At 36.7% G+C, this 12,551-nt stretch overlaps 1 protein-coding gene across 2 annotated transcripts in view; it reads right to left on the bottom strand.

Annotated features, from left to right (window-relative positions):
- Positions 1 to 12,551, bottom strand: part of LOC139709985 (zinc transporter ZIP11-like) — a 42,508-nt gene that overhangs the window by 5,960 nt on the left and 23,997 nt on the right. Inside the window, exons 2-9 of one of the 2 annotated variants that reach the window (XM_071621935.1) lie at positions 12,071 to 12,109; positions 9,306 to 9,461; positions 8,845 to 8,965; positions 6,639 to 6,683; positions 4,507 to 4,695; positions 3,745 to 3,814; positions 3,254 to 3,352; positions 2,782 to 2,940 (exon numbers count right to left, since the gene is read on the bottom strand). In XM_071621935.1, coding sequence (XP_071478036.1) covers positions 2,782 to 2,940; positions 3,254 to 3,352; positions 3,745 to 3,814; positions 4,507 to 4,695; positions 6,639 to 6,683; positions 8,845 to 8,965; positions 9,306 to 9,461; positions 12,071 to 12,109 — 878 coding nt within the window. The remainder of the gene's footprint in view (positions 1 to 2,781; positions 2,941 to 3,253; positions 3,353 to 3,744; positions 3,815 to 4,506; positions 4,696 to 6,638; positions 6,684 to 8,844; positions 8,966 to 9,305; positions 9,462 to 12,070; positions 12,110 to 12,551) is intronic. The other variant, XM_071621936.1, reaches the window with a different exon arrangement.

Below are 12,551 nucleotides of genomic sequence, written 5' to 3'. Positions count from 1 at the left end.
TATCTGAATTGTATCTCCAGCGTAAATTTTGTGATATAAAACCAGGACTGGCTTAAGAAATGCATTTTTCATTTCAAACACAAGTCCATGATGGTCCAAGATATTCAAAGGACAATTTTAGGATTTTGTTACAATTTTGGATGGATCATTCAGTATAGTAAATACTAATTTCTCCCTGCAGTAAATGGCAGCCAGGGATGCAGATTACAAATTGAAGCCCATTCTACTCATGCATAACTCAGCCATTATTCTATGGTAACCTCAAACCACACCAACTCAAACATAACCTACATGGGCAAGCCTGCACAAGTAACCCATTGGCTTCACACAGTCATACAATTGGGCTTTATGTAGGTTTACTGTGCTCCAATAAAGAAAAAAAAAATGCTATCATATGTGCCTTACTGTATGTCTGAATTGTTAATGTTATAGGATCTCAAACAGATGAAATAGTGTCTACTATTTTTTAATAACAATAATTAAACTAGAAATGTCGCTATGGCGACTGATGCCTCCGCCATATTGCATTATTCTCCCAATAGGCGTATAGTGCAATGTCTTCACAATGTGTGATCCATGACAGTTTCACATAACTGGCAAAATATTGAAATGACAGGTTTGTCAGAAATGTCTTGAACTGGGTTTGCTATAATTTTCAGGTGCAGGTACACATATTTGGGGAATTGAGAATTTTTACTTAAATTCTGACAGACCTTTTTATAAGTTTATGCATTGAGTAATTTCAAAGGTACGAAGAAAGAGTGTAATGACGGTACAAAATAGATTTTTATTTTTATTTTATTTTATTTTATTCTATTTTTTTTTTTTTGGGGGGGGGGGAATTGAAACCTGGCCTTTGACCCTTAACCTTTGACCTTTGACCTTCTGGCTGGAAATTTCCCAGAGAATCTCCATTAGGTAATGCATGATTGTATTAAGTTTTGAAACTAATAATGCAAGCATTGCATATACTAGTATATGAGGGAAATAGTAAAATTTTGAGGAGTTGACCTTGACCTTTGACTCCTGACTATTGACCTATGACCCCTAAATTCCCTAGATAATCCCTGCCAGTCAGTACATGCGTATGTACCAAGTTCCACGAAGATACATTGAACCATTTGCGAGAAAAGTGATATTGCAACATTTTCACCTAACCTTTGACCTTTGACCTTATGACATGAAACTCTCTCTGGAGAATCTTTACGCAGTAGTACATGTCCACACCAAGTTTCAAGAAAATACCTTTGGGCATTGCATAGATATGGGGGAAATTGCAACATTTGTAGCATTTGACCTTGACCTTTTGACCTTTGACCTCTTGCCAATGTCACTAAAATCTACTCAACTAATTGTCCCATCATACATCATCCTTGGACCAAGTTTGGTGAAAGCTGCTTCATCCAGTTTTGAGTTATCACGTAAACAGATACATTTCAAGATTTGACCTTGATCTTTGACCTTTGACCTCTGTCCGATTTCACTGAAAAACTAATTAAGTAATTGTCCCATCATACATCATCCTCCAACAAAGTTTGGTGAAATTTGCTCCATCCAGTCTTGAGTTATCGCCTAAATGGATACAAATTCATGATTTGACCTTGACCTTTGACCTTTAGCTGATTTCACCCAAAATCTAATCAAATAATTGCCCCATCATACTTCATACTTGGACCAAGTTTGGTAAAATTACAGTAAATATTACTGAAGTTATCGCGTAAACGAAAGCGGACGGACGGACGTACGGACGTACAGACGTACGTACGGACGGACGGACAACCCGAAAACATAATGCCTCCGGCACCACTTCGTGGCGGAGGCATAAAAATCATCATAATTTTTTGGTGTTACTCTAGAAGTGATATACTAAACAAAACTTCATTTAGGACAGAGTGGGCAAGGCTGCATCACAAATACCTATTGAACAGTGCATCAATCCACTGCTTACATTGTCTATACACATATAATACATATGGGAGGTAATTAGACTTGTGTTCATGAAGAATATGTACTGTGTTGAATATTGACTCTGTTGCCAGGTGATGACAGACTGAGATCTCGAGGGTGTGTTCTACTGAAGATCAAGTGTACATGTATGTATCCTAACAGCTGTTGATTTTCTCATCGCAGATATCACACAATATCTTGCCACTGGAGGTACAGTTTAAATCCCAATTGTGTGAAGACAGCAGGGTCTTCCTTTTATAAGCATCCAGTGTGCCAATGTGTCACGGGGCAAAGCAGATATGACAGAATATATGGAAGTCATACAAACTGTAGAGAAGGTTGTCAAAAGCTTTAATTTACAGACCCCCTCTAAATCATGAACATTAAATGCAAACCTTTATTTCTACCACAGTCTATGGACATTTGAAATTAAGGCTACTATTCAAGCGCATGACATACATAACTCTCCAACTATAAAGGCTCATTTTGTCATGTGCACAGTGAAAAATTATGCCTTTCTTGACATAAAAAAGTGTGAAATTTCAACAAGCTCCTACTCTTTGATATCAGCTCTCTATCAAAAACTAGTCAAAGTGCAGAAATGCACAATACAAGCTTTTTCTCTTTTTTTCCTACACAGAAGAATGACAGCAATTGTGGAATTCACTGTCAAATGCCAAGCCCATGTGTACAAGAAAGAGAGAATGACAAAGAGAGAAACTAGAGGATCACTGAAGGGTTATATGTCAGTTCCTACCACATAGTTAAATGCATGACAGAGATCACAGTCTATAATGTTCCCTCCCTCCAATACTTATCAGTACTACAATGTACCTAGTGTGTGCTTCGGGTATGATGTCATCCACCACCACATAGATCATTGCTCCTGCAGCAAAGGCTAGGGCATAGGGGAGAATCGGTTCAGCCAGTGTGACAGCAACAGCACCCAATACACCTGCCACTGGTTCTACCATACCACTTAGCTGGCCATACCTGAAATACAATGAGAGAAATGGGAAGTCTCACATAGCTTGCGTTGTACATTCATGTAAACCTCAAATTAACATTGGTTATAATACTTACAATGCACTGAACAAATTTACAGGGACTACAACTGTATTACTAAGGGATCCAAAATTTGTTTCTGCCCATGAAATTTTACACAAAATGCAATTACAGTGAATATAGTTTGAAGCTTTTAACATGTGAACAAAATTAAAATGATACCTTTGCTTGCTCATTCTTTTCTCCTGATAAAACTTTGCTTTAGGTAACAACGCACACAGAGTTCTTCTCAAAAACTTACCAAAAACTCCTCCATACTGAAAAGCCTGATCCTCGAAGTGGTAGACTGACTGCAAGGCCTTCTGGGAAATTTTGGATCCCAATTCCAATGGCAAGATTCCTGTCCGTGTAGAGATGATAGGGTGCAATATTTTACACTGCTAAAACTCATCAAAAGAAGCTATCATAATTAGTAAAGTATTTCTTTCTAGTGCCAGTACTTTACGTGATCAGCAAATGAATGAACTAATTAAACGTTTTTTCCTCTTTTTTTTTCTTTACAAGCTAGAATGACTACTTCCATGGAATCTTCAATGAAACTAAATTGGTACTCTAGTGATAAGTCTAGATGTACAACGAACCTTTACTGAGGCATATCAAAAACTGCAGATTTGATGAATATGAATTATCCATCTGGTATGATGTCCTTCGCTTGAGCAACACTTTCCAGCCTGCATTTTGCTAAACTCCTGCTGCTCTCTCGAACACATAACCAGTTCCACTGATACTCACCTTGCACTCTCAAACGTTGCTGATGGAGTTTTCCCAACAGCCCCAAAACCCACGCCAACAGCTAGTCCCTCTGAAACAAGTGGGAGAAAAAATTGTCTTGACAGCATGATGAACAACTTTAAGACAACAGAGTATTACATATATCTAGTTGCATATAAAGTTTGAAAAACTATCAGAGGTACATCAGATACGCATCCAAACTGGAAACACCCTACTGGGAACTCTTCACCTATCATGAAATGCATATGCACTGCAGTCAAATCCTTGGTGAAACTGACTATGGTTTGGACTTTCTCTCTCTCTTTTTTTAAAGTTCTGAAAGCAAGAAATGTGTAGAAATTACAACATTCAATGGTTTATTAGATATCTTACATTCACTCTAGAGCTCTGCGTCTGCACTTTGTGCCAAGCTTATGAACATCAAGGACATCCTAATGAGTCTAAAACTGCAGCAAAAACAGCTAAGAATAGGTTTGAGATGAAAATAGGACTTGGTACTCATTAAACTTTCATAAGAGTTGCATATCAAATAGAGATACAGTGTATATACATCACTGACAGTAATACAATGATAACTACAAAAATATCCCCCATTACAAAACTGGTGTCATATAGGAAGACGTTGTACGCGGTAGATTTGTATAGATGTATGATAGGTATAGTACTGTGCACTATTTGAGAATACAGTGCAGTGCATACCAAGTACAGAATGTATCATACTTCCGTTCCTAATTGATACATACTGTAGGTGACATGGTATACCTGGAATGTTATGAATAGTGATGGCCACAATGAGAAGCAGAATTCTCTTCCATGTAACAAGGCTCCTCTCAGCTGCTCTGTCCCTGGGTGACATGGTAGCAGGGTCTATACCGTTCTGGAACTGGACTGTTACTGATGAGTTCAGTGGGCCTGAGCCTGCTTTTCTCCTCTGGGTCAAATTTGAGGTGTCTGTTATTTGGGCACAAAATAGGAGACTATGTATTTTACAATAAATCAATGAAGTACGGAAGAATGAGCAAACGGGCAAAGATGGATATCTTTTTCATTAACAGCAATGCATAATAATGCATCCTTACAGACAGTTTGATTGATTGTCCAATAATTGCAAGAATCATATTCATGTAAAAAATTCCTCAGAAGGCAAATATTTTCCCTACCACAACATCCATTGTTTGTTTGTTTTGCTTCTTCTTTAAACAATCTAATCAAAGATCCTCTATTTTCGTTTGAATGCTGGAAAAATATTATTGATGGTGCTTGCATATGGTTGCATAGATTCTAAATTTTTTTCCTCCAAGTATTCCATATTGTTCTCTCTCTCTTGTCTGATCATAATTCATTTGTGCAGATTTAAACATGCAGCTTATGCCATGGAGACATTTTCAAAACTGTCTCACAATTAATTGAATTGAAAAGAAAAATGCAAAACTACAGGCACTTTTTGAAGAAGTGGTCCGTGCACAACAAGTATATAAAAGTATAAAGAGCCATGATGAATTCAATTGGGTACTCTTGACTACTTGCATGCATTTACTATCTGTAAGAAAATCAGATTTGGAAGCCATGATTTTTTTCACTCTCTAGTTCTTTTAATAGCATGTTCATCTTGATAGATTCAATATACACCTGATCAGTGTATGTAAGAACCTTTATGCACTATTGTTTGCTAAGCAAATAACTTCTGTCAGAAAATGACCTTCCCTCAAGTTTATAGTAACCAACACTTGCTCTTCTTGGCTTTTTGCTGATGTCTCTGGTAAAATTACAGTCAAAACTCTCTTAGCAGCCACCTGATTCATGAAGACACATTACAATTCCTTCTGACAGAAATCATGCGGCTTAAAGCTTTGTATGTAGGAGCTAACTGTCTAATTAGCTGGCAGCCACCTCTTTTATCTCTTGCAGGCAATATCTCATTTTGTACAGTTGCCATATATTCCAGGTTGAGTCCTGGCTGGTGACAGGGTAATCAGTTCCTATTCCTCCTGCCAGAGTTTTTGCATCTCATATTAAGTGAGATTAGCATGTGACATGTGTCACAGATGGTAAATAATGTAATAAAATTCAGTGGCATACCAAGTTCTTTATAGTGGTGACCTGTTTATAAAGGCCTCTTTTTTTCCCCTTGGGTTGCTGCTATATGCAGATTTGACTGGAATCGCATTTTCAGCATATGCCACAAACACTTATCACCTCTGAAGCATCATATTCATTCTACAATTATTGAGCGCCCTTCAAGGTTCGAATACGTATTTAAAGTCAATATTTCACATTCACATATCACATTTGTACATTATACCTGTGACTTGCAGAAATCATATCTATGGCATAAAATGTTTTTTTTTTTTTCCTCTACATTATCTTTTCTACATTCAAACTATTTATTCATTTTGTCATCCTAATCTATCTACAGCTGTATCTATCTAACTTATTATATCATCATGTTCAAGTTATCTTGCTCTGTATGCAATCAATTTGTCCTTCAATATATCTACCTATGTACCTGTCTACCTGTCTATCTATCTATCTATCTATCTATCTATCTATCTATCTATCTATCTATCTATCTATCTATCTATCTATCCATCTCCATATACAGCTGTACATATACTACACCGGTACCACTGTAAAATCTACGGTATGATAATGCCTTCAGAGAATTATCATAATAAGACTCTTGTTCTGGTTTGTTTATGTATGTAAAATGCCATTTCCATTTACAACTCCCAGATAAGGCTTAAAATGAGAACTGTCTCTAAAATTGGTCCATACATACATACATACATATCATATTAAGAGTGTACTGAACTAGTCTACTGCCAAGAGAGAATGCAGTATGATTGCTGTTGTGGATATGTTTGGAGGTACGACAAACATGCATGCTTCAAAACCTTTCGTCATGAAATAGCTCCATGCGCCAGGTGTACATGTGATTTCTGTTGGAGTAATAAGAAATGGTACGACATAGGTTGGAGACTTTCAAGTGTCCCACTCACTTAATCCTCCACCATATGATCAACTCTCATTTAGTTAAAACATTAAATATTTGATTGTGATTAATTACAGAAAGCACTGAATATGAACTCCAACCATACAGGTTTGCAGTCCAAAGGCAACGTAGATGTGGCAGTTTGCTCACTATAAAATGAAGTATTATCCAGTGAATCTGTGAATATAGGTAGGGTCTATTGGAATTGGGGGCTGCAGCCACATAAAATATGAAAATAACAAACTCAGCAAAATTCATCTTCCATGGTTTCCATCCCAAGATTTTTCTGAGGGGGAAGGGGGATAATTGGAGGGAATATTAGCCCTAGAACACACCAGGAGCACTTACCACTCTATCAAACCCCCCCCCCCCCCCATCAAAAAAAAAAAAGAAAGAAAGAAAGAAAGAGAGTAAATAGCTGAAAAGAAAATAGTTCACAGCCTCTGGTATATAAAATCTGTGAAAAGGGCTGTGATGATTTTCTAATGTTTTACACCTTTATAGACTCTTTTATGATTGATTTAACCTACATGGTGATTGATCACAAGTGCAATGTGTCTGCAGCCTGTCAGAACTTGATTTTCTCTATTCTTTATTACAGCTTTTCTGATATTACTTCTGGCCATAGAAATAAACATTACTTTAATAAGGATAGTTGGTAAATATCTTTTTTTATTGATGTTGTCTACTGAGACTTTGATGCAAAAAAGCAATTTTAACTTGAGCTCATCAATCTATTTTATGCTAGAGAGAAAATACATCTTACAAAAACAGAGAAATAGTCCATATAAATATGTAAATAAGAATGACAGTATTCATCAATCAGGTAGGGCAATGAAGCTCACTCCTGAAGGCTCCTCAACTTCCACTCATCTTTTATATCTGAAAATCATTTTGGTGCAAGCAACCAACCATGGAGTGAGCTCCAGCTAAAACTAACAATAGTGGTGAAATTATTCTACAACATTCCTTGTATTCTAGGTGTGTATATGTGACCCGCCACAACAAAAGGATCCGAAAGTCGCTGACGGCTGAGCCAAGAAAATTGCGTTTGAAGTTAGATCATCAAAATCAGTCAAAACCTTCAAATTTCTGTTGTTGGCATAATGTTGTACTCTGTTTTGTGTATCAACTGCCGAAATTACGAAGCTAAATGATCAAAGGAAAGGCAAGATATTAGTGTTTTTCTGGACCATGATTTTCCAACTTTCAACGGAACATTAACGTGTCCGAAGATTTGGATTTAGCGCAGCAGATAGACTCCGCCCCTAGCAACGAGGGAGTGATCTTATTTGTCAGTGCGTGGCACCCTGGTTACTAATTGATCGTGCGTAGACTGCTGGCGCTAAGCTTGAGTGAACATAGCAGAGGTTGCTATGAGCGGACCTTCTATTGTCAAGAGGTGAAAACTGGAATACCTCCACTTGATCAGGATTGTGTCAAAAAGAAAGCTTTTGGAGGTGGTTTTCTCGAAACGCTGATTTCCTAGACCACTCAACATGGTCTCATAAAATCTTCAATATCTCTGCAACCGATTACTTTTATGAGTCGTTTTATGAAATTAAAGCTGAAGAGTAAGGGAATAATGTCATGTCGTTTTCAGAAAATCGACCTCCCTCGACTTTCGGATCCTTTTGTTGTAGCGGGTCATATATAATCATATTGCACAAGATGGTTAAAACCCCATTGTGCTTGGATAGTCAACAAACAAAAGATAATGTGGTAAATGTACAACATCATAATTTCATAGCAATCTGGTATTCAGTTCATACAAAAACATTCTACTTTATGGCTGTATACAAACACCTCCAAGCAGGTGACTTCAAGACCTGTTTTAAGTTTTGTAGAAATACTATAGCATGAGATGCAACTGCTAGATGTGCTATCCTGGTTGTGGGTGCCACCTAAATATAAGATTTGATGGAAAGCAAGGTTATTGGCAACCCCCCCCCCCCCCCCCCCGCCAAAAAGAAAGAAAGAAAGAAAGAAAGAAAGAAAGAAAGAAAGAAAGAAAAAAGAAGTCTAAAAGAAGTCTACCTTCCAACCACTGAATAGAAATTACAGGAGAGAGAGAGAAAAAAGGAGAGCCTTGAATATCACAGTCATACCGAGACTTTCCTCATCTCCAGTGTGTGCTACGGTGGTAACTTCAAGTCCTCCATCCTGGTCATCATCGTGGAGTTTGGCTTCAGACTGCAGTGCCAAGGCAACATTTGGTGATGATACACCCTGATAGAAAGAGGCAAAAAACACAAGCACATAGAATGTAGAAAGAAAACAAAAAATGCTTCACAGACAACGTTTTGGATGCGATCACTGAATCAGAGCGCTGGACAAGTTATACTCCTGCTGTGTGTAAATTGGCAGTCCTTCTGAAGCTGAGCATAAAGTTAGCATTGTTCATTGAGAGCATCATGTTCTTGGATTCCCTCAGATGTTTCGTAGGCATCACAAAAGCACAATGCAGTGTAAAAGCGACTGTGTGATTTCATTCCATAATTCATAACAACTTAGAGCAAATGTGTATTTTGTCAGGTTAGGAGGTACTATCTATGATTTTTGCACTTACCAGCAATGGTAGAAACAGATCAGCCCCATAGACAAAGAATGCTCCCAGAAAGAAGCCAATGGCAGCAGGCACAAAGGACCACTCGGCATATCCTTTAGAGGAGGCTAACTCAATGGCTGGAGACAGCAGGGACCAGTAAGATGCTGCAACCATCACCTGATGGACAGACAGCATATAATATTGAGGCAAACTGATTCATTCATATACAAACATTTGTACAAAGTCCAAGGACAGGTACATGATGTATGTACAATTTTGTACCTGTTGTGTACTACATGTGAACTGGGGTGATATGGTGGAGAGATTATATTGGTTGTAAGAAGAATGTGAGCAAAAGAAAACAAATAATAATAACTACAGCATATAAAACCCTAATGATTTGTGTTACCCAGGTCTCAGAACAGGCCTTAATTCAAATGACTCATAAATGATTCCTAACAATACTGGCAAAGATCTACGTGTACCTGTGTGGCTTCAAGGTGGAGAGGAAAATTTTCACGAATTTACAAACTAAGCAACAGATTAGTTACATGTACATGCATTTATCTAATGATCATTGTCATAGTAGCTATTAACATGCTATGAAAGCTAAAAAAAAAATGATGTAGAGCCACAAAAAAAAATCATAGTTACTTCTCTATTTATATGCATAACAGGGGATTGAAGACTTATCCACGTGATGCCATAGTAATTGCATCACTTTATCTTGCCTGCTCTGATATGGTTAGTAAGAATTTATATGATTATTACAAATGTAAAATGGCTTCACACAACAAAATCCAACAATCATAAGCTTGAGGCAAAAAGTATCCACCTGGGATTGCACCTCTATGGGCAAATATCTAGTTTCTCAAATTAACTGTCTCATTTTTTTAAAGAGACTACACATATTCATTTTCTTTTTCAGCAAGTGTATTAACCCATTGAGGATGGGCTGATTTTGCTACAACATGCATTTTCCGTAGACACCTGCCCGAGTATACTCGGGACTCGTTTTCAACGGGTTAAGAATTTAGTAATAGGGCCTACCAGCACTCAAGTACTTTCCTGGTATGTAGCAGGAGCTAGTAAGACAACTGAGCTATTCCTGACAATGAAGACATGATTCATTTCCTTGTTTATCAGACAATGGACTCTTTTACAGTTTTGCTACCATTTTATCAATTCTCTTGCTCAACTTATTGGTTTTGAGATCAAAGGGTCATTTTGTAGCACTGTTAAATTTGATGCTGAAGAAAAACAACAAAGGATTCAATCTCCCTTTAATTGGGAAAGGAGAAACTTCACAAGCTTAATGCAAAAAAAAAAAGCTGCTTGACTCAGTTTTTTTTTTTTTTTTTTTTTTTTTTGCAATAATGTAATGCTGATACACATACATGTATAATTTATTTGTATGTATTGGTTAATTAAGGGTTAAAGCTTGAACCCCACACATGCAACTAAGGCAACATGACAATGATGTTGATGATAATGCTGCTGCTGATCAGAATGGTGACAACATAATAATATCATTAACAATAATAATGATAATAATAATAATAATATCACCTTTGCTTAAATGATACCAGTAAACTTTCATACCCTAATATTGTATACTCGTCTTCTCTACCATTACTGCTTTTACAGCTTGACATGTTTGTAATACAAGTTTCAAGTTATAAATGTATGTACAAAGTAGTATGAGAGGACAGACAGGGTGTGTGATGAATCAGGGTAACTTAATTAAAACACAACTTTAGACAAACAAATTGACTCCAATGTGAGCTGTACCATAAATCATTGTCAGTACACTGTACCTTATGCTCTGCGTGCAAACCTACATGTCCTTATGGAGTATGTCGAAAGTTTGAAATATAGATCTTTGTGAACATTTGATTTAATGCTATTTTTTTTTCTAAGACCAATTTTCAACAATGTTCACGACTTGCGTAGATTGCTGAGTACACACAAGGTTTGCCTATCATGCAAGCACTCATCCTGGAAATGCTTATTTGGCTATACTGTTATAAAGGAATTAACTGATAGAACCATGCTTCATAGCTCTTTCAGCCCCCTTGCTTAAAGGACCTGTACATCTTGCTAAATGTTGACATCCAGAGAATCCTAACTTGTACATCGAGAAGAAGATAAGTTTCAGACAATATTTCACTAAAGTGCAAGTTCATCTTAATATGTGTGGATTGAGTGAATGCAGCAATATTAGTAAAACACATCAGTAAAAGTTTAAGGAAAATCAGACAATCCATTCAAAAGTTTTGAATTTTTGATGTTTTTGTGTTGCAATTCCCAGATAAGACTAAAACAGTTTACATAGAACGATATAAGAAAATATGAGGAAAAGTCAACACATTTTCACTTATCTTGCATAATTAAAGAGCACCTGACTTGCATCTTTCAGAAGGCAGGGGGAATAATACTACCCGAAACATACATCAGTACCAAGATGAAACTGTTACACATAAAAAAAAAGAAAGAAAAAAAAATTGGAATTATTCATCATTCTACACATGAGAGGTACACTGTAGTATTTTCATCCAGCGATGGCAGCAGTGACATTTCAAACATTTATAATCTTGAACATATTGTACAAATTTCTTCGCTGATTTTCACTGATGTGTTCTCCTAATATTGCATTCACTCAATTCAAATATAAATTAAGGTGAACTTTTCCTTTAAAGAGGACATCTCACACAGGATGAATAATGGTATTGGTAAAGAAAAACTGATGAAACATAACTGTAGATTTATGGTTTGTGTGCTCTTACCCCTGCTGCAAAACCAAGACTTCCATCCAATATCTTTCTCTGCAAAACAATAATACAAACAATCAGAACAAAAGAATCCATTACCAATCATTATCAACAGATACATTTTTGAGGGAAAATTTTGTTGAATATACATGTACATGCAGTCACACAGTTAACCCATTCAACACAGTGACTTTACCAACTCCAAATGCAATCTCATTTGGAAAAGGAAACAAAGTACAAATTGTAAGTGTACTGTATTTTGTAGAATTATAATTTGTCTTTTTCATCACAAAATATTCAAAACTTCACAGATGTGTTCTACTAATATTGCTGCATTTACTCCTGAAGTCAATCCACATACAAGTACAATTTGGGTTTCATTTCCCTTTAATGGCTTGGTACTGGTAGTGTGGGGATACAATGGAATGGGATAGCTGGCCTGGCTCAGATAAATTACAGAACTTGTATTGTCAAAACATCCTCATAACATACTGTG

This window comes from Diadema antillarum, unplaced genomic scaffold (genome assembly GCF_040938485.1).
Source record: "Diadema antillarum isolate AM-2024a unplaced genomic scaffold, OU_Dant_1.0 seq00001485_RagTag, whole genome shotgun sequence".
NCBI classification, from domain to species: Eukaryota; Metazoa; Echinodermata; class Echinoidea; order Diadematoida; family Diadematidae; genus Diadema; species Diadema antillarum.
Note: the sequence above shows the minus strand (reverse complement) of the source record. Positions and strands in the feature narration are given on the sequence as shown.